The 23,191-nt window shown below is 39.3% G+C and overlaps 1 protein-coding gene across 2 annotated transcripts in view; it reads left to right on the top strand.

Annotated features, from left to right (window-relative positions):
* RPP30 (ribonuclease P/MRP subunit p30) overlaps nucleotides 1–20,831 on the top strand; it is a 31,522-nt gene extending 10,691 nt beyond the window's left edge. The window contains exons 6-11 of one of the 2 annotated variants that reach the window (XM_077878429.1): nucleotides 2,186–2,275; nucleotides 10,697–10,813; nucleotides 11,390–11,419; nucleotides 11,813–11,850; nucleotides 12,238–12,317; nucleotides 16,122–20,831. In XM_077878429.1, coding sequence (XP_077734555.1) covers nucleotides 2,186–2,275; nucleotides 10,697–10,813; nucleotides 11,390–11,419; nucleotides 11,813–11,850; nucleotides 12,238–12,317; nucleotides 16,122–16,231 — 465 coding nt within the window. In that variant the 3' untranslated portion in view covers nucleotides 16,232–20,831. The remainder of the gene's footprint in view (nucleotides 1–2,185; nucleotides 2,276–10,696; nucleotides 10,814–11,389; nucleotides 11,420–11,812; nucleotides 11,851–12,237; nucleotides 12,318–16,121) is intronic. The other variant, XM_077878430.1, reaches the window with a different exon arrangement.
* The last annotated feature ends 2,360 nt before the right edge of the window (nucleotides 20,832–23,191 follow it).

Genomic DNA, 23,191 nt, shown 5'->3' with positions numbered 1-23,191 from the left:
GTGATTATAAGTTCAAACAGTACAAAGGGATGTGTGTTGAAAAGTACACTTTCTTCCCACCTGACACTCTCCCTTTTCTCCTGAGGCAACCACTACTAATAGTTTCTGTGTATTTTCTCAGGAGTAATTATTTACATAATCCTTCCTTCCTTCATTCCCCTCTTCCTCCCTCTATCCTTCCTCCCTAACACCATGCTTTTCTTTTCACCTAACAGTGTATTTTTTACCTAACAGTGTATAAGACTCCATGATATCAATTAGAGATGTACCTCATGCCCTTGAAGGAGTCTGCATGTTCTGTTGTATAAAGGGACTATAATTTTTTAAAGTAAAATAGAGGGATATTTGGTTGTGTCTAGTCTTGTGATTGGTATTGGAATGACTGTTGTTGCACTAATATTCTTGAAAATTTGTAGGGCATATGGCTATAGAATATATTTCTAGAGGCTCTCTATAGGATACATTCCTACAGGTGAAATTGCTGATGTGTGCATTTAAATTTTTGATGCCTACTTCTAAAATGCTTTTCAAGACACCACTGATTTAAAGACCCTGCAAGTGCCTGTTTACTCATTTTCTTGTTAGTGGTGGCTTACTGAACTTTTGGATCTTTGTTGTTCTGATGCCTTAAAAATGATGACCAGAAGCTGAACTTGTTTTATCTTCTATTCAGAGCTCTTTGTTCATTCTTACCAATTTTCAGTGAGTCTTTTATGAGGTGGACAGCTGTATAGCACTTGAGATGGCCAGATTTTTTTATGAGCCAAGTGTTTCTGCCTGCCAAAACAGCATTACTTCCCAGGCTTACTAAGTTACTGTGACTGTCTAAAGCCAGACAGCCTCTGATCATTGCTTGCTTCCTAAAGCCCTGGAGTAGGGATAGCAATGACCAAAGTGGGAATTCTGAAGAAAAGAGGCAAGATGTGACATTCCCATTACTGCTAAAAGTCCAAGCTCATCCTATGGGGGATATTATTACCTGCTTTTTACCTCTCTTCACTCACTCTGCCATTCCTTTGTCTATAGCCTTGATGTTGGTTTGCCAGCATAGCCAACCTTGCATTTTTAATTTGTTCATCAGGCCTGTATACACCAGTATTGTCAGTAAGGCTTATTTTTTTTTAAAGATTTATTTATTTATTCATAGAAAGAGAGAGAGGCAGAGACACAGGCAGAGGGAGAAACAGGCTCCATGCGGGGAGCCTGACGTGGGACTTGATCCCGGGTCTCCAGGATCACACCCTGGGCTGCAGGCGGCACTAAACCGCTGCGCCACCAGGGCTGTCCAGGCTTATTTTTAATACAATACAAAACAGCCAATTCTTTCTGTCACTATAAATAAAGTAATAGCCAAATCAGAGCCAGATATGCATCTTCTAGCAGTGGTTTGGCCTCTACTATTATGCTCGTAATCTTTTCCCAGCTTTGTTTCCCTGATTTTCCATTTACCCTGTTTTCTTATCTATTCATTTTCTTTTGTATCTTTGTGTTCTTTGTAAGCCATTTCAAACCTCTTTTGGAAGTCAATCCAAAGAAAGTATTGATCAATAAAAAGAACAAAAATTAGAACAAAGGAAAGGGAAATTAAAAGCTGAAAAAATACATTCAGTACCATTTGATTTGTAAGCTCTGCTTTGACCATTTATGTAGACTCTATCTCTTAGAGTTGGAACAAAATGCCATCAGTAGGGCCATGTTAGTATTCCTCCAGCCATTCATTAGTCTGATAGGAGCCCCAGGCCTGGGACAATGTGTGGCACAAAAATAATCTGTGGAATAAATGGACCATGCATATATTCCTTTGGCTTATGTTTTTTCTTGAATTTCAGAACAGCTAGTTGCCTCTTTTCTGGAACAATCTGAAGTAACCTTCCAGAAACTGAGCCTCTCTTAGCAACCCATCCTTATGGAGGACCATGAGTTACAGGATCTCTAGGCTCTGTTGAGATGATCCATGGACATACCACTGTGCTCCAGCTAGATTACAATTAAACCATTCAAACCAAATGTGAAGGAATGGCTCATGACTGACAAATACACTTCAACACAGAACCATTATGATGCCCATGGAGCAAACCATGTCTATTTATATTTCTCTAAATCGGGTTTGACTATATCTTCCATTCTAAACATGTGCCATTTTTTCTTTTGGCTTTACCTGTTTGGGTTTTTTTCTTCTTGACAGGTTGCTTGTACACATTTAGATGTGGATTTAGTCTGCATAACTGTAACAGAGAAACTACCGTTTTACTTCAAAAGACCCCCTATTAATGTGGTAAGTGTTATACTTCCCTTTCTCTCTGTGAATCTACACAAACCCACATTAACAAGTTGGAAAAGGGGCAAAAGGACCTAGCGTTCTTGAGAAGGAAAAACCGAAGGTTAAGTGATAAATAGGCAGTTTAGAAAAGAGGGTTTTATTTTTGAAAGCTGCCTAAAGGTAGAATGGAAACTTAAAAGCTATCCAGTAAATTAAGATGTTTCTAAAAGGCCTTACAAACCAAAGTTGATGAAGGATATTTCTTAAGAGGATAGCCGGTAATGGCAGATACTTAGTGCCTGAGCACTGAATATTAAGGGGATAGAGCAGTCCAGAAAGAAGAGATAGGGGAAAAAGTATGTTGAGGGATCCCCAGACAGCGAGCACGGAGGGTGGACAACAGGAAGGAGGGGGGCCATGGGCAAGGTCCAAGCAACATGAAAATCTGCGCTGAAACCTGCTGGTTCCCACAGAAGCCCAGGGTTACTTTTACAACAACCTAAGAGAGTAGCCATGTGTTCAGGGAAGTTTTTGTTCCTTCTGCAATAGAATTCTTCTCATTACCTTTCTACATAGTTTCTTTTGCTTTTCCCTACCCTTTATCTTCCATCTGTCACACCTTCCTGCCAGTCTTCTTCCATCATAAAGGTGGTGGTACTTCAGATCAGTGGCTGCCAGGTCAGTAGGACTGTCAACTGTTCGCAGGGGCAGCCGATCCTCTGGAAGGGTGAGGATGCTGTTTTAGAATAGCGGCTTCCAACCTGCCCTCCCATTCTCAAAAACTCCTCTTGAAGGAGACAGAGGGTTTTGCAGACAGTCCAGGTTACATATCAAATCCTATCAGAATTGGAAAATTAAAAATTTATGCCCTTTCTCAAGATCGATAACTTCCCTCTTCTGTCTCTATAGGATCACAACTTCCTAGAGCTTTGTTTCGCTGTCGCTGCTGCGAAAGAATTGGCCCAGTGCCAAGAATGGGGGGAGACAGAACATTGATCTATGTGGGGTGCAAAAATTGAATCCGTGTGGAAAAATTTAAGTTGGCTTATGTTCCACCCCTAAAAATATGCTACTAAAGAACTTGAAAAGCACTCAAAAATTTTTAAAGTCATATATGTAAAGGGAAAACTCTAAACTAGCTCTTTTCTGATACAGAGAGTGCTACCTAACATAAAACAGTATTTATTAAGCTCAAGTCATTGTTTTCTATGTTCTTGCTGGTACTTAGAAATAAATAAATAAACCCTTAAAAAAAAAACCCCGACTCATCACATTTTCAAGTTGGAAATCTATGTTGTTAAGCAGCTCACCTAAGAAATATGGTAAAATGGAGGCTAGCAAGGAGAAGCCATTCAGCTCATCAGTCACGGGGTTGGGACACTTCTGGTTGATACCCTATCAGATGAGATCTCTGAGATGCTCCAGGTCCCTGCGATGAAAGACAAAACTAATACAGTACCCGAAGTGATGGCAGTCTCATTGGCCTCACATATTATTCCTCTCCAGAGGTAATAATCTCTGTTAAGAAGTTTGCCAAGGCTTTTTACCAGCCTCAAACTACCAGTCTAGTATCTGGAGTTAGGGGGTGCAGCCACTCTATAAATTGTTATTCGACCTGCAGCTTTGTTACTTTTCTCTTTGTCTTAATGTACAAGGAAAGCCATTTTCTAGACTCCTTTGCCTGAGTAAATCCACATAGGGTTCTGTGTCCTTGGTTGGGAGGAGACGGTAGCATGTGATGCTAAGGCCAAGTCCATAGGATGGACGGACAGCAGTACCCAGCACATACTCCTTATGTCCTACAGCAGTAGTGAGCTTCTCAGTGGCTGTCTTGGCAAGGGTTTTCATTCAGTTTCTTACGAACATGCCCTAACTGTTCAATCCAGATTGTGAGCTAGAGCGCACCAACTATGGGGTAGGCCTTTTTAATACCCGGATATCTTGCCTATAATGGATGCTCCTTAAAATTTGTCAATTAAACAAATATATGTCTAATTTAGTATATCAAAGTGCAGTCTAGGGAACATAGCCAAATCCTGCCTGTCATGTCTTCAGCTAGTTGCAGCATCTGGCAGGGAGCATAGACAGGGAGGGAAATGGGGCAGTAGGGCAGCATGAGCAGGATGGCATCAGGGACAGTGGCAGTAGAACCACCCACCCTCCAGTCCCAGCTGTATGTTCAAGAAAACTGCTGTTTGATGGATATCTTTGGCTTAATTCCCATATATTTCAATTTAAGAATTCTGAAAAGTAAAAATTTGACAAGCGAGAGGGATATGCAGTATTTAACGCAGTGTCTGCCTTTTGAAAAATCTGGTGTGAACATTTTACATATGTTGTTTAATAAAAACTAGATGATGGAGTGGAAGGAAAGGCTGTGCAAGATTATTTTTAGTCTTCATCTAGTATAGAAGTAGGCTGTGGTGTGAACTGGTCAGGAAGCAGAAAAGTCCCTATTTATTTACCAAGCATTTTTCATTTGAAAGAGAAAACTGGAAACATGAAGCTAGCTTACTGTTTAGGGTGAATAAGTATTGTACGGATATGTATTATTTGTATCTAATATCTATTAAAGATATGGAACTGTGTGATTACATTAAAACATGAAAATATGTTCACCGTGGAAGTATAGAACATGTGGTAAATGTGGGTAACAGTTAAGTCTTAAGTCCCAGTTTTTGTATGCCCTGTGGACTTGAGAGTAAACTTGTCTTTGGTCATTAAAAGTTGATAGGTTGGCTTTATAAGGATCACTTTATTGGACACAGATCTTTATTTGGATAGGATTTGTACCCTTTTGTGGTGGTGAAAAGGAGGAACATTAATTCATTAGTCTTTTACTTAGAGGCCTTAACCCATGTGACAGTTGTCAGCTCAGAAGGTTAGAGGCATACAAATTTTCAGTTACAAGAAGAATAACTTCTGAGGATCTAATGTGTTTGGGTGACTGTAGTTAATAGTACAGGGTCGTGTACTTGAAAGTTGTTGAGAATAGATCCTAAGCATTCTTTAAAAAAAAAAAATTGACTACATTAACTATGTCAGGTGATGTATGTGCAAATTATGTGGATCTTAGTCATCATTTCACAACATAGATGTGTTTCAAATCATTGGATTGTACACTTTAAATATGTACAATTATATTTGTCAGTAAATATAGTTAGAAGACAATAAAGTTAGAAGACAGTGACGGTTACGGTTATGAAGGAGGGCCCGGGAGCTAGAGCAGCACACCAGAGCACTCCATTTATGCAACTTAGAGTTCACAGCGCCTCAGTTGTCTTCATCACGTGCTTACAGTATCACGTGCATGATATCAGTTATGTAATTCCCTCTAAAATCCACAAACCTCTTCTAGAGTCAAATTCTATGGAAATTACAGCCTTACCATGTGAGAGTTGGGTTTCAAAAAAAATTGAATTCAGCGCCTGTTCTTGGACAATCAGATGACTTCTCATTCCTTATTCTATGGTTTAGGCACTTTCCAACCTGCTCTAGCCCAGCAGCTGTAGGGTGGGTAGATGTGAATTATCTCCATTATGCAGATGAAGAGTCAAGACTCAGGTAGTTTGTGGCTCACACTTCCTCAAAAGCTGACTTGGAAATTGCATTCAAGCTCTGATTCTAAATCCAATGTCATTTCCCACTGGGAAACGCTATTTAAAATTACTTTACAGCAGAGCTCTTTGTTAAGCATAGAATAATTTTGTATTTCAAAACATGATCTTTAGGAATTCAGATTTTGAGAAGAATTTTTTCTAAGCAGCACACATATCTTTATCTTCCCTTTGATTTTTTTCAGCGTTATTGCCATTCAACAATGACTTCAAGTTTATGGAGTTATTTCAGCGCTTATATGTGTTACATTCCCTGATGTTTTCCTCTCAGCACTTCCTTTAACTATAATCCATTTCTGTCTTTATGATTCAATTAGTCCCCACTGAGAAATGTCCAGTAAATAGTGCCCGAAGCAGTGAAGTTGTTCTAGGAATCATGCCATATATACTTGTGTTGGGTGTGAGTGCTCTATAAACTTTTTTCATCACACATATTGTGAACCTCAGTGTGTTGAGTGCTTTATCGATCCAGAGCTTAGAGCAGTGCTAGCAAACTTGTTGGTACCAACAATTTTTGTGTGGCAGAAAAAAAACAAAGAAAGTTAAAAGACTGGTGAAAATATTTTCATATGTATCAAAGATAAAAATTTAATCTCCCTAATGTATAAAAAGCTCTTAGAAAATGAAAAGCTAAAAAACACGAATGAACAATCCCCAAAAATGGGTTAAGAATGTGAGAAGACATTTCACAGGAAAGGAAATCCAAATGGCCCTCACAAATGGAAGATATTTAAATTCATCAGTGGGAAAAATTCACATTAAAATCACCTAATTGATTGGCACAAACCCGGGAGTTTGCTGATACAGTCTGCCTTAAGAATGAGGAAAAGCAGATATTCTCATATATTGTTGTAACATGTAAATTGGAACAATCCTTATGGGGAAGTGGATAATTTGGCAACAACCTTTAAAATTACAACTGCATGTGACAGGAAGAGCACAGGTGTTATACTATATGTTGGCAAATTGAACTCCAATAAAATACATATATTAAAGAAAATAAAATATAGCTAACTCTAAAATAAAATAAAATAAAATTACAATCGCTTGACCTTCTGACCTTGTATATTAGTTTTCTGGGGCTGCCATAATAAAGCACCACAAACTAGTTGGCCTAAAACAACTGCAGTTCATTGTCTCACACTTCTGGAGGCTAGAAGTCTGAAATGATATTATCAGGAAGGGAAACCCGGAAGGGAATCCTTCTCTGCCTCTTCCTGGCTTCTGGTGTGCTGGTAATCTTTGGTGGTCTTTGGCTTGCAGCTATATGACTCCACAGTCTCTGGCTTTGCCTCACAGTGTGTTCTTCCTGTGTTCTGCCTGTATATCTCTGTGTCTTCACATAGTCATCATTTTGTGAGGACACCAGTCTTGGGATCAGGGGCCCACCTTACTCCAGTAACCTCAGCTGAACTAATTACGTTTGCAAGAGCCTTGTTTCTAAATAAGGTCACATTCTAAGGTATACAGAGGGTTAGCATTTCAGCATACTTTTTAGGAGGGTGGGGAGGGGGGACACAACTCAACCCATAATACCCAGCAATCCCACTTTAGTGTTTATTCTACAGATAATATTGAAACAACCCAAAGTCTATTGGTAGAGGCTTGGTTAATTACATGCCATAGCTCTGTAGTGAAATACCATTCTGCTATAACCCAGAATGCAGAAGTTATGGAGCTGACATGGAAGACCCCTCAAGTCAGACCAAAAATATGGTAGGCTACCTTTTGGGTAAGAGAGAAAAAATAATATATATTCATATTTGGCTTGTGTTTGTATGAAGAATAAGACTGTACTGGAAGAAGACACAGAAATGATTAGAAAGGGGAGGTGGGGATGGGGCCAATGCGAGCAGAGGTACAAGTAAGACTTCATTGCTTTCTTATGTTACTTTCATTTGTGAATTAGATGAACAAATTACGTGTCTTAAATAATAATTACCAAAAGGGTGTTGAATCCTTTTGAATTCAATAGAGAATTTTTATGAAATTAACAGAGACTCTGTATATTGTCCTAGTAATCAACTCTCTATTTTCTTCCTGTCGTTTTAAGCTTTGCTTAGTTCTTGGAATTTTACCACCAGTCTTTATTGATTCAAGTATTACACACCTGTCCTTGGCTTGTAGCATGATTATAACTGTTATTTCTCATTAGTAAATCTGATCATCTGCCTATTCCAGAACCTTGGTCAGAGATGTGAACAAAAGCCAATCAGGCAGACACTGTCATTCTTTATGAAGAGGCTGTTATGAACAATCATTTGATGAGCTTAAAGCAATTTACATTAGAATGGTCTTAGAAGCAGGCCCAGGTAATGAGTCTGTATTTTATCTATCTAAAAAATTTAAAATATGGTATTATGAAAGATATTCACAACCTTCAATAGTGCATTATGTATAATTTCTCTGTCTCAGACTTTTCTTAGCTGTTTAATAGTGAACTTGATTAATGTACTAAAAGCAAAATCAATTAAGCTGATAATTGTCATTCTCCTCCCTCCAAAAAAAAAAAAAAAAAAGGAAAGAGAGAGAGAGGAGTTATTATTTTTATTTCAACCCCGGGGGGTGGCTAAAATTTTAGATACAGTTAGGAATACTTTATGACCTGGTCTCCCACTCCCAGTTCGGTGTATCATCCACATCTTTTATTTCCCCTCTTCTCTATCCTACTGCCTTGTGTTTTAGTTCAGTAAATAGAATGATGATGAAAAAAATGTCAGCTTCTTTGACTAATTAGTAGTTTGGGTAGAAAAGTAGCCAAGGGAATAGTTGAGAATATGGCTGAAGGAAGTGTTTAGGTTTATCTGTTGAATAATTAGCCAAATTCATCCTGGTTTCTTTTACATGAATAATCCCTAGTGAATAGCACTATTTACATAACCTCTTTTTCCAGAAGCTACTATTTATCTACTCAGAATATAAATATATTAAACACTCTTTGTATAAAAGGCAGTTGTGTGTTACAAAGAAGTATCTTGACACCAGCTCTCAAGAAGTGTACCACACAGGCAGGGAGACTGAGGTATACTTTATGGCACAAAGAATATCAGACATCATTCCCAGAAATAATCAACACAAGCCCAAGGATTAGAGGTGGGAAAAGTTGTCAGGAAAGGTTGCAGTATGGAAAATAGCATGTGAATTTTAACTAATATCAGATATGTAAGGAAATCTACAATAAAATCTCAGAGCCTTAAGGCAAGAGGAAAAGTTAAGGAAGAGAAGATTGGGAGATGGGAGAAAGGAAATCTCTGTTCCCGGGGTGGGGGAAGTAGGAGCCTTCCTCGTACACCTGAGTTAAATCAAGGTGGGCTGCCAGTGCTGGAAGAAGGCGGGTTTTTCCATTCCCTGTGAACATTCAGGAGGAGAGACCTCCAGCAGCACAGCTGACCACTCCCAGCTCATCCTCTGGGTAATAGAAACTCATCCGCCAGGCGCAGACTTGGACTGGCAGCCCAGTACTGCCTGGTTTGTATCCGCTGTCTTTCCTTAGTTCATTCAGAAGACCACTGCAACCAAGTGACTTGGCCTTGCCCATCCTTCAGATGCTTCCCCCTGCTAAAATGAGTGCTGCCTCCAGTCCTTGCACAGTTGGCCCTTCCCATCCTCCTTAGCCTCTGTTGCCACCACAGGGGGCCCCCTGACTCTGTCTTCCCCAGCCCATGACCTCCTCTCCATGCTCCCACACTCCCTGCAACCTTTGCATGTCCTCTTTCCTATGAAAATGCTCCTTTCTCTACTATTTTCTCAGTCTCTTCCTCATCTACTCCCAAACTCCTCAATAGCACTTATTAGCACAGTTGAAATGTTATGTTTTTGTGTAGTTATTTGGTAGCCTACCTAGTAAACTATAAGCTCTGAAACGGGAGGAACCTTGTCAGCTTTTGCTCACCATTTCCACACAAGGTTGGCTGAACACATATCTGTTGTGGATGGATAAAGATACTGAGTTGTTCCTCAGAAAAGATGGACAGTATAGTGGTAGATTTCAATTCTGTTTCCACACGTTCCAGGCTGTTTTCTTACCTGTGGATGCCTACCTATTAAGAATGCCTTACGAAGGAAAGAAGTTTCTTTTTCTCATGTAAAATACCAAGTTTGTCTGGTGAGCTGAATGAAATTGTCAAGAACCCAGGCTTCTTCCATCCATGAGCCTAGCCAAAACTCAGGGACTCTATTAGGAAAAAAGGAGGGGGAACAGATATTGGGGGCAGTTAGCTGTCTCTGCCACAATGCCTTATAAAGGTATCATAAGGGTTAAATAAGTACATGAGACTCTGTTAGCACAGTACCTGACACATAGTACTTCCTTCATTTAATGTCTATAATAACTGACTTACCCGAGGGGCCTTCCCATCTCTGTTCCTAGAGCTTTTTCAGCTCTTCATTTCTGTCTCTTCGTTCTTGGGTCATATTACTTTTCTTTGGTTTATGTGTTTATAAACAGTTTACCCTAAGTGTAGGGAGCACATCTCCATTTTCCTTTTAATAGTTCAGGGAAGAAGAGGAAGGCCCGTCTGCCACCCCACTGGGACTTTGCTCTCCATAGCCTCCTCATGATTCCTATTTATATAAAGTCAGCTTCCCTACGGCTGAGAGAAACTATTGATCAAATAGAGCCACACGTCTGCCTTCTCCTGTGGATGGTGTCTTCAGGCATGAATCTGCTTTTGTTTAAGGCTATACCTTGACATGCAAAAGGTGGATGGTGGGGTTGAGGGGTTGAGGAAGGAGATGAGGGAGAGAGAGTCTTCATGAAAATAAAGTAGGACAGCGTGTGTTTATCCTGGACACTTTATTTTCTTTATCTCCCGTGAAGGCAGTTGACCGAGGTGTGTGCTTTGAACTTGTCTACAGCCCTGCTATCAAAGATTCCACAATGAGAAGGTACACAATTTCCAATGCCCTCAATTTGATGCAAGTTTGCAAAGGAAAGGTATGGTTCCCTAATTTCAGGGTGTTTTTCAAATCTAGCAGTTTATTCTTATTATTAACATTACTGGAATTGTTTAATTGATTCCTTTTCCTGCAAGCAGAAAGTTCTCAAGGTCCAGAAACAAGTTATGCCATGTCAAGGAGCCCTGCAAGTTCTAAAGAAAAACATCAAAGGAAGAAAAATGCAAGGGGGGGTGGGATGGGGAAGATGTGTTGAAACCCTTTATCTTCCACTAAGGAATTTGTAGTTTACCTACCATGAAAAGAATGGTCTCAATAACACTTATTTGTCATCAGTAAACTGAATTAAGATTATATGACCTTTTCAACTAGTTTTTTAAATGAATTCATCTTTTGTAAAATCTGGTGGAAAGGCTTATTCTGTTTCTTGTTATATAGGCTGCTGTTGGTCCTAAGGTCTTTCTTTGACTTTGATTCCTTCCCTTATCTTTAAAAGAAGTTGGTATTTGTAGAGCCTTAAATGTTAAAAAGTGATTACTGGCTATATGTATTAGAAGACTTTTCAACTTTTTTTCCGTTTATCTGAGATTAATGTTGATCACTTTCTATTTTGCAGAATGTGATTATATCTAGTGCTGCAGAAAGGGTAAGTCTGGCCTGACTACTTTGTTTTCACTTTTCGAGTTATAAAACTTTGAAACACTTCTAGAGGAAAAATGATTAGTAATGTAACGAACACTTATTGCCTGTTTTCATTTTGAGCTGCATGTGCTCACTGCAGTTGCCGAAGAGTAAAATGTATTTCCATTTCTCTTGGTCTGCAGGTTTATGTGAAGTTTTTTCTTTATGCTGTTACAAAATGCTTTTAGAGTTCTTTTAGAAACTCAAGAAAACCATCAAAATTATAAGGACTTAAATTGGTGCAGTTGACTCCTTTATTTTTTAATACTTAAGCATCCTATTAATTTATTACAAATGAAATCATTGAAATGTTATGAATAACTTCTCTCCTGTCTATTTTTTGTTCACTTTATTTTAGCCTTTAGAAATAAGAGGCCCATACGATGTGGCAAACCTGTATCCTTTTATGTGTTACAAGTTGTTGAAGTATTATTTTAGGAAATTTGGAATTTGTTGTGATATTATAGTTTAACAAGGTTTTGGGTTTTTTTAATTTTACTGTAAGTTTACCGATTAAAACCGTCAAAAACAAATTACATACTTTGTAGAGTTCCATCCTTTTGTTTTCTGGATTAAGGGTGAAATAGAAAAAGGGGAACAGGGACTCTATATTATAAAAGCTTAGAGCGAGTCTCTCCACAGATGCCTGTTCCATTCAGGCTAAGAACTGCTGTAGAATAAAGGTCTGTCTTGGTATGGCCAGGTCAGCTGGAGTTGGCAGTTATTCTGTTAGTCTTGTATCCTTGTCTGACACTGGGTTGAAAGCTTTAATGACCCCACCAGAGGATTGCTGTTTGGGCTGTCTGAAAGTGATGCCAAGGCTGCAGTGTCGACTAACTGCCGAGCAGCGCTTCTGCACGGAGGTGAGCCAGTTCTTTCAATAAAAACACCAAATGGCCCTGTTAGGAACCAGTCTTTTTAAATCAGACAATGGAGCCAAGTTTACTTTTACTCTCCTGCTCTGCAAACTCCTTTAGGACCATCTTTGCTCAGCCTGTTTTAACTCTACCTATCAGTGCTTTTCACCCTTTAGGCTTTACTTTGTGTACTCTGTGAACACAGTCTGCTTTACAGAAATGAGTATCGAATGTGTCTTTCAAGCTCTGCATGTGTGTCCCTGTCCACATTTTGGGAGGCTTCCAATCTCCCTTTCTCCCTGCTTCTCTCCAGAGAGGCGTGCTTCTCCTGTTGAAAATCAGTTTTCAAGAACTAAAACATGAAAAGTTGGTTTTAAGCCATTTTAGGAACACAAAAGTAGCAAATACATTTTAACAAACTTACAAACTCAAGTAGTAAACTTTTCACATTTATTACAACTCATTGTTCTTTTTCTCATTTTTTTTTGTTTACATGCTCAACTATATGCAGACTGTATATTTTTTACTCACATTTCATTTACGTATATCTATCTCCTCACCTTAATTCCACTACTTAAAGCCACTGAACTTCTTACTAATCAGATGATAAAAATTAAACTAGAAGTATTTAATATGCCAAGATTTTGGAGAATGAAAATAAAAGAAAAAGATTAAGAGATGCCTGGGTGGCTCAGTCAGTTAAGTGCCTGACTCTTGATTTCAGCTCAGATCATGATCAGGATCGTGGGATCAAGCCCTGAGTCAGGCTCTGTGCTGAGCGTGGAGTTGGCTTGTCCCTCTCCCTCTGCCCCTCCCTCCTCTTCTCTCTCTCTCTCAAATAAATAGATATATAAATAAAATCTTCAAAACCTGCTGTCTCTGTTCCTTCACTTTAAAAAAAAGAAAGAAAGAAAGAAAAATATTTACACTTTGAATATGCTGTTTTATCTTCAATCTCTCTGTGATTTTTAGCTCTAGTAGTAGTGGTCACAATGGTTTACTTGCTATCACCTAGATGAATTTTAAACTTCAGAACAGGGCTACATGTAAACTAGGTTATCTGGCATATGAATAGGTGAGTTATGTAGGCCTTGTGTTGTGTCTTGATTTTAATGATCTGATCTCCACTTGGAAGAACTAATTCCTGTATTGACTTACCATAACTTAGATGATTTTGTTTCTGTTTTCAACATTTTTAGTTTGAGATTATGATATAGCCTAGACCCCATCACATAAGCTCTGAGAATGGCCAAATTAATTAGGACTTTATCAATATTTTCTTGAAATTAGGGAATAGTTGGTTCATGCTTTGGTTGTTTTGCCATTATTTTTGTCTGTTTTATTCTTTTTAAAGACTTTATTTATTTGAGAGAGCGTGCACAGGTGCACAGGGGTGAGACCTGGAGAGGAAGAAGCAGGCCCCCCTCTGAGTAGGAAGCTGGATGCAGTGCTTGATTCCAGGACCCTGGGATCATGACCTGAGCTGAAGGTAGACACTTAACCTACTGAGCCACCCAGGTGCCCCTATTTTTGCCTGTATTAAATGAACATAAGGAATCATCCAGATTCTGGATAACAATTGGTGTTCCAAAGTAGACTAGAACAAGAAAGGGAAACTAATAAGAAAATATAATAGGAGGGGTGCCTGATTGGCTCAGTCAGTTAAACATCTGCCTTCAGCTCAGGTTATGATTCCAGGGTCCCGGGATCGAGCTCTACCTCAGGCTCCCTACTCAGTGGGGAATCTGCTTTTCCTTCTTCCTGCCTCCTACTTGTGTTCTCTCTTTCAGATAGATAGATAGATAGATAGATAGATAGATAGATAGATAGATAGATAGAGGAAAAGGAAAAGGAAAAGGAAGGAAAGGAAAAAGAAAGAAAATATAATGGGAATAATGTGAAGTTCTGTATTTGACTTCAAAAAACTCACCTGTTCAACAGAGGAGATATATGTATTATTATATATATAATATATTATAAGCTTTTATAGAAACTAAACTAAAGGAAGCCTTACAGACTTTAGGTAGCATTACTATTCACCCTTTTGTGACAGTCCTGGTTTTAGTTAACATTGGGATCAATATTAGACTGCAGTGTGGTAGATTCCAAAGATTGCTAATTCAGCCTCAAGTTGTACTAGAAGAAATAAAGAAATCTGAAGCAAGGGGATTCCAAGTCTCATGATTACCCTCTACACTGATGAAGTCCCAGCTGGAATGTGTATCATCCAAGTGCCACATTTTTAAGAAGGACAGCAGTGCACTGCACCACTACCACAAGATGGTTAATAGGGTCTTAGAGGAGACCTTATCATGAGAGAGATTGTCAGAAGCAGTGCTGGAATGGATACCTGGAAACTGAAGACTTAGGACACGCATTAGCTGCCATTCAACACTGGAAGGCTCGCTATAGGGAATCAGAATTATGTGGGGCCTTCAATGTTCCAGAAACGAGTGAATAGCAATTCTAAGGAGGTTGTAGAGAAGGGACAAGGGAAGTTGGCATTTTAATGACCTTGAGAGAAGTTTGTTCCTTTTATCAATTAAAATGCTTTCAATAACCAGCAAAGATTTAGTAGACTTGGAAAATTAACCCTGATAAATGAGAAGGCAATGCTTATGTAATGCTTTAGAATTGACTTTACTTTTATTACTACAACAAGGAATAATTCTTATATTTAATGAACATAATTTATGTTCATGTTCTTTTGATTCTATCTTCTTTGTAGCTGATGGACTTCTCTCTCTCTCTCCTCCCTAGTCCTTCCTTATTTCATGAGGACCAAATGTGGATCTTTTCATGGCATCGTGGCCCTTCACAAGCTACCCGTCCATCCCCATTTACCCCTAATTTTTTCACATTCCTTCATAGCAGTTTATTGTCATCTTAACTTACTGGGTTCTTCTTTTCTCTCCATGCCTTTGCAAAGGAACCTTTTCCTTCTTCTGTATTCCTAATGTCACTTTTGTTATGATACCTTCCTAATTCATCCAAGCAGAGTTTTTTCCTATGGGTGCTTCCATTCCTATTATATTTGCCCCTAATGTGCTTTCATCTCAGTGTGTGGTGGGAAGAAGCACTGTGGCAGGCATCTCAATGTCTTGTGTAGATGACACACAGCCTGGCCCAGTAGTATATTTTTAGCTGAAATTGGATAGATTTAAGTTGAACTCTGCTGCCAGCCTGACCTGATACCTAATAATTCCCATTCTTTATCCATTGTCACTAATATATGAGAGATCAATAAACATGTGAGTTTGATCTTCTCATTCACTCAACAAGGATTTCTTGAACACCTGTTAGATAACCAGGCATTGCTGGGTGTTGACAGTGCAATATGATTGATTCTTTGGAGGTGCATTGATGACTCAGTGAGAGACCCAGATATGGTACGTGCTGTATGATCAAGTAAGCACACATAAGTAAGCACACCTTAGGAGGGATGCGGTTGGCTGTCAGCTGGGCTGTTTTGATTCATCTGCCTTTCTACCATACGTAAGACATCTGCTATACCAAAGCCTGTGACTTGAGTTCTGGCTACACAAGATACCACGCACAGACCATTAGAACCTGCCCTGCAGTTTTACCCTTTAGAATAAATTAGATGTGAATAATATACTGATATATATATATATATATTGGGGGAAAAGGATAATAACAATGAATAGCATCAGTATCCATAGCCATTCATTCTGGTTTTATCATTTACTAATGTTATAAGTCAAAGTAACATGGTGATACATGTTAAACCACCACTTTTTAAATCATGTCTTAACTTCAAGCCCTATGGTTTCCCTGTCTGTTTTACAGAAACGAGAAAAACTGCTTTTGGAATTATTTCCACAGTGAAGAAACCTCGGCCATCAGAAGCAGATGAGGATTCTCTTCCAGCTTGCAAGAAAGCCAAGTGTGAGGGCTGAAAAGAATCCCCGGTCTCTGTCAACACTCCCTTCTTCCCTTTGATAATCCATCAGTCACAACAGAAACAAAACCTTTATGACTTACTATTTTCATTCAGAGCTAGAACTCAGCAGTCTATAAAAACAATTTTATATTCAAGCCATTAAAATAACAAAACCTAGTGAAGCAGTAAAAAAGACGACTGCCCACTTAATTAATTTAGATATATTTTGAGAGAAAGAGACAAGTTTATTTATTTTTTGTGTTAAGTGATAAAACGGCAGATATAACTGAATAAGATATTTCAGGAGGAGACTCCTTAAAAATGTTTCTTCTTGGGCAGCCTTGGTGGCTCAGCAGTTTAGCGCCGCCTTCAGCCCAGAGTGTGATCCTGGAGACCTGGGATCGAGTCCCATATCGGGCTCCCTGCTCAGTGAGGTCTGCTTCTCTCTCTGCCTGTGTCTCTGCCTCTCTCTCTCTCTCTCTCTCTCTCTGTCTCTCATAAATAAAATAAAATCTTAAAAAAAAAAAAAGTGGAATGCATCTGCATTTAAAAAAAAGTTCTTCATTTAAAAATACATGCTTTGCTGCTTCACTTCATATACATGGCTTATTATTTTTTTAATCTTACCATTCAAAAAGGGGTTATTTTGAGGCCTATGAAGACTTACTAAGGGGTTGGCTTTTAGTTGACTTATTTCTATTGTAAGCCTGTCCTTGTATTCATCAAGTCAGAGTTCTTTCTGAAAACAATTGCTATAAAATTTTTGGAAGGAGAGAGAAAAGTATATGTAAAATTACACATGGCCTCTTCCTCTGCTGGTTTTACCTCCATGATGTTCTTGAAATAGAATTCCCTCCTTTGATTGGAAGTCTCTAAAAACCTAATATTGATTTTCCTCATAGTAGTATTAAAAATATCAAACCATTGTACTCAACCAACTCTGAAAAAAAAATTTTTTATGTAGCATAATCATTCAGTTAAGTGGAAGTAGCCTTTTTTGCAAGTGTCTGTATTCATGTTATATTGATATAAAAAAAATAACTTCAGTGAGAAAAGCAACAGTATTCTGAGAAAAAAGATAATTTTTAAAAAAGCTTTATATCAGTCTCACTTATGAATATAGATTCTTAAATAAAATATTGGTAAAGAGAGGCCATTAAAATAATATACCATGACAAGTGAGATTTATTCTAGGAATATAAGGATATTTCAGTTCTTTTTAATGTACTGTATTTCATCATATTTATTAGATGAGAAAAATCAGAATCCTTTTAACCGGTGCAAGTAGGACATTTGATAAAACTTAAAATCCACTCCTGCCATAAAACCAAGTAGTAGAATATTTCACACACACATATGTATGTCTGTATATATTTGTATATTGTATGTAGTAAGCATGATGTCTCTAAGAGCATTTTTGTGTGCCTTCCACTTGAGCAATTTGTTGGATTAGTCAACTCCATTCCCTCCGTAAAACTGATGTGGCCACCGCTGAGCCCACACGCTGCAGTCCACCACTTCCTCCAGGACTAGCTTACTTTTGCCCCCACCCCACTTGAACTCACCAAAAGTGAATGTGCTTTATTCTCAAGTCTGTTTATACTACTGTGGTTAGCATTGTAAAGTTATATACATCAACTAAAAATTAAAAAAACTGTTGCACTATGAAGGACGAAAAAAGAATTCCCAGGAATTTCAAGCTTTTGAAAGACTTAAAAAAGATGAGCCATTAAAAAAATCTGCCAAAATAGGTGTGAACAGGACAACTAAGATTTGGGGTTTGGGGAGTGCAGTAAAAATTCCACACTTGGATTGTTTCACTCAAGTCTTCAGTTCTCTTTCTTCTTTAAAGATACTGGAACTCAAAAAAAAAAGATATTGGAACTCAAGAAAGGCAGCTGATGGATGCCCTATCAGGGGGTCGACACTCCCCAGAGCAGATGCTGATCTCTACAGTTCGGCACATGAGTGTGCATTTATATATTTTGAACTCAAAATGTTTAAGGGATCGTATGTTCAACTTTTTTCTGATGTCCCACCTTCGTCTACTGTTTCAACCAACTGGTTTATATGTGTCTATTTGCCCCAGTTGTATTGCAGATAGAGTATTGAAGACCTCCAGTTAGGAAGAAGGTAGAGTTATTGCAGGTGTGACTGTTGTCTTCAAAAAAGAAGCAACTGGGAAAAGATTAGAACTAGAGTTGCTCCTTCATTTATGCACATCTGTTACATATTTGCAGTTGTGCCTGCTTTCTGTTTATGGACAGGTACTTATCCTGCTATTCAGAATAGATAGGCATGATGGCAGGTCCTCAGTGAAGAGCAGCAGGCGGGTTTCCTTCACGTGTTTATCTTTGTTAGAACATGATGCATTACGGATTTATTACAACAAAATCAAACCTTAAAAGTTCAGCAAGGTGGTCAGTTATAAACTAAAGATACAAAAGGTAATAGTTAATAAATTGCTCTAAAATGTCATTTTAAAAGATGGTACTATTCACAAAGAAATAAGTTAGTAAGAAATACATAGGACCTCTATGAGGAAAACTCTTAAGGGAAATTAAAGAAGATTGGAAGACACTTTTTTGGATGAGGAGATTGTTCATCAAATTCTCCCCCAAATTATGAATTTAACAAAACCAAAACTGTTTGCATATATTTGTTTGCTTGTGTATATGTTTGCATTTTAAACCATATCTTGAAATAATAAGTATGAGGATAGCCAAGAAATTTCATAGAAAAACAACAGGAGGGACTTGTACATCCGATATTACAGAGTACAGCAGGACTCCAGTAACTAAAACTGTAACTAGTGCAGAAATTCATATAAACCAATGAAAGAGTTGGGAGTCCAGAACAATTCCAATTGTAAGAAGAAATGGTGAATTTTTCAATTCAGTGATGGTGTATAACTGGTTTTCTATGTGAGAAAGGCAGTACAGCAAAACAAGTAAGTACAGAGACTAAAGACACTACATGTGTTAAAATCTGAACTTGCTAATAATACTCACTACCTGTGACCTTACACAAGTTACGTAACCACTCTGTGCCTCACTTTCTTCATCTCTTCTCCCCACCGATGGCACTATCAAGGGTTAGGTAGATTAATATTTGTAGAAGGCTCAGAGGAGAACCAGTTCTACAGAAGTTACCTACTAAGTATCAGCCATTGTTCTATCATTTAAGAAAAAAAGAAGTCCAATCCTTATCTTCTACCCAATATACACCCTACTAAATTCAAGTGGATTAAAGTTTTTTTTTTTTTAATTTCTAAAATACTAGAGAAAAGATGGGTAAACTTTTTATCTAAAATAACCTTGGGTCAGAAAAAACCTAAATGATATCAAAGCCAAAAAACATGAAAACTTGATTAATTTGCCTCTATAAAAATAATGTTAGAAAAGTACAAACAACTAGGGAAGTACATTTATAATGCATCTTAGAGCAGAGAAGTTAGCATCATTAGTAAAAGCTTTAAAATAAATTGTTTTTTAAGAACATGCAATTTGAGGGGCGCCTGGGTGGCTCAGTTGGTTGGGCATCTGACTTGATTTCGGCTCAGGTCATGATCTCAGGATCATGAGATTGAGCCCCATGTCAGGCTCTGCACTGGTTCTGGAGCCTGCTCGAGATTCTTTCCCTCTCCCTTTGCCCCCCACTTTTCTAAAAAAAAAAATATATATATATGTGTGTATATATACACACACACACACACACACACACACACACACAATTCAGTAAGTGCTGTTAGTGTCCACCAAATCCCTTTGACCAGGCTGGTGTTCCCTCCAGCTGCTTCAGATTTGGGTACTAATGGTTTATCTTCACCCTTCCCCAGAGCATTGCCCTTAGCTGATGTAGTCACTTTACCCAAAAGATGCCCCCACCCCTTGAGGTCGGCCCATGGCCAATGCCTGATGCAGGGTGTTATCACCTGACCCTCTGGCCTCTATGGCATGATTTATGCCCCTGAGCTGGAATAAGGCTGAGGAGATACTTCTGAAAGCATATCTTTGCCTGTTTCTTCTCCTGCCCTGTCCTGTCTCTCCTTGCCTTGTAGAGCATGCTCAATAAATCACTAACACAAAAATCCTCATTTCAAGTGCTGCTTCCAGGGAACCTGACTTAATAGAAAATTGCGCAGGAAAATGTTCAGTAAACATGAAGATGCTGACCTTTTTTAGTAATCAGGGAAAATTCACCAAAAATGTATCTTGCCGGTCAGGTTAAAAGGTAAAAGATATGTAAAATGAGAATTCATGATTTGGGGGAAAGACAATAACATGGAAGGGATATAATTTGATACCAACCTTACAGATTCTTCTGTGAATATGTTTCTTCAGAACTAGCTAGTTAGGTATAAAGGGTGTGTGGATAAGGGTATTCATTGCAACAATGTCTAAAATAATGGGAAAATGGAAGCAACCCAAATGCCCAGTAGTAGAACTGAATGGTCCACTGTAAATTGAAACAAGAATCCCACTTATAAAGATGTCTCGAATAAGTCGTTCAATTGAAAACAAAGTCACAAAACTAAATGTATAGTGCCTATATGTAATGTGCCAGAAATAACCAGTACCATGAAATAAAGATTATGGGGATGTTTGCTTCCTTCATTATTTCTTCCTGTGATTGGCTTCATATTTGGTGAGTAGGTATTACTTGCTCAAGGGGAGAGAGAAGGAGTTTTCCCTTGGAGAGTAAAGGCAGTATCATAGATGCATGACACCACTGGTAAAAATAAAATACAACAGGAACATGCTTGGGGGGAGGGGGTACTAACTGTATGAGTAAGGGTCCAGGATGGTTTCCTGGAAGAAAGGCAGCTAACCTGAAGGGAAGGAAGAAGAAGTTGTGAGGGGGTAGGGTGGGAGGAAGAGCCTTCCAGGGAGCTGACACAGTACGAAAAAACAGAAAACCAAGTGCCCAGATTTTTTTAGGAACTGAAAAGTCCACAGAGTTGAAATTCAGAGTTTAGTGCAGAAATTGAAGAGAATAGAAAGTTAACGGCAGTCAGATTTCAAGGATTTCTGAAAACGTTATGGAGTTTTCATTCATCCTGAGGGAAATGGGAAGCCACTGAAGAATTTTAAAGAGGAGAATGACTTGACCAAATTTTCATTTTAGAAAAATCACTCTGTGCAACTTTACAGGTGGGGGGAGAGACCCAGAGCCCGGCAAGGGCCACTTGAGTCATCCGGGGGATGCTGAGGCCATCTGAGCTTGGGCAGTGGCCCCCGGGGTGGCAGACGATGTGGACAGACTGCAGAGCTGCTCAGGGAGTATACTTGGGAGGAAGACGTGGAGGTTGATGGGAAAAAAGAAGTGAGGAAAAGAGAAGCAAACAACTAGCAGAAGTCTGTTGGTCAATGGGACATTCTCTTCATTGAGGAAAAGACAAGACGACAGGCAGACTGCGGGCAAAGAGCTGGCTCAGGTGGCAAGATCAGGGACTTCGAAGTTGACTACGTGTGTGACAGAAGCTTGAAAGCTTTGCCAGAAGTGTCTATCTCCTCCATTAGCAGGGTTGGCTTCATCGGAATGGGACTTAACTCCATGTTGTCTCTCGTGCCCTCTACCTCTGTGCTGGTGGAAATCTCTTTACTTGGTTACTCCAAAGTATTCTAACCACTTACTCTCTTCCCTACCCTCCTAGCTGTTGCGGGGAGGAGGACTTGAGGAAGGCATCATCAAGAGAGAACCTGGTCACATCATAGCCCACCAAGTTATGCTGGGGGAGAGTCCAGTACCAGCAAGAGAAATGGCTTGTGTCGCGGGTGCTTGACGAGGAAGAAATGGGACATGAGCCTTGAGGACATGGAGCCAGGAGGACCTTAGCAGGAGGGCAGATGGATGGCGAAGGGGGATTGAGAGGGAGGGAGACAAAGGAGGGACTGGCACTCCCCCATGCCCTTGGGAGGTTAGGAGAGTAGACACCAAAGCTCAAAAATGTTTCAAACCATCCTCACAACTTATGTGTTATGGACCATGCCCTTACACACTCTCAAAGTGTTAGCGGCATAGCTAAGAGGCTGTGTGTGTCATCCCATCTGGAGTGAGTTTTGGGGGGAGGGATACCAGTGCCAGCGTTTCACATTGGCCTTCATACATTTCCTAAAATGCCAGACTTTTCCCATGACCTTGCCCTTTCTGGTGTTTTCCTCTGCTGTCTGGAACGCTGTGCTTGAATAGCTCAAGTGTACCCTTCAGACTGCCCCAAAAAGTCACCACCTCAGCGAAACCTTTGTAGAATCCCCTCCTACCACCCCTCCCCCATCATATGATGTGCCTTTGCATCTGAGACTCTCACGGCACTCTGTTTTCTACTTCATCGTACTTACCGCAGATCATTACTATGCATTTATTTCTGGGATTACTTTTTTAGTATTCATCTGTTCTGGAAAGGCAGGGCAGGGGCAAGCTAGTTTTCTCATCACAGGTCTTAACACCTGGTCCAGCACCTGGTAACAAAATGGCTCCTCTCAGAGGTCAACAAATCATTGGCCAGGTGTATCTTCTCGTGGGCATCCTTTGACACCGACAGCGGGTGTCCACAGTAATTGTTAGACCTCAGATTAGCCCTGATGGGCACTTCCTTAAGGTGCACTTGTTTAGCTTGCAGTGATCACTCTTCCCACCAGGGGTCTCTTTCTCCCCACCACTGTGGCCAAAAGAAGGTGAACTCCCTATCTTGATGGTCTTCACAGCCTTGCTGCTCCAAGTGTGGTTGTGATGTACCACCACCTCTGCATCATCTGGAAGTTTGTCAGAAATGCAGAGTCCCAGGCCCCATCCACAATGGGGGCAATCAGAATCTGCATTTTAGCAAGATCCTCAGGCGGTCCGTGTACACAGTAAATGCTGAAAGGTGCTATTTTATAGGACATTTCTAATCTGAAAAAACTGAAAGACAAAAAACTCCATCCAAATGGCTGTCTTTCACATGGTTTTCCCACCATACTTACAGAAGCACTTA

The sequence above is a fragment of the Canis aureus genome, chromosome 29, assembly GCF_053574225.1.
Source record: "Canis aureus isolate CA01 chromosome 29, VMU_Caureus_v.1.0, whole genome shotgun sequence".
NCBI classification, from domain to species: Eukaryota; Metazoa; Chordata; class Mammalia; order Carnivora; family Canidae; genus Canis; species Canis aureus.
The sequence above is the reverse complement of the archived record's forward strand: the minus strand, read 5'-3'. Positions and strand labels throughout refer to the sequence as shown.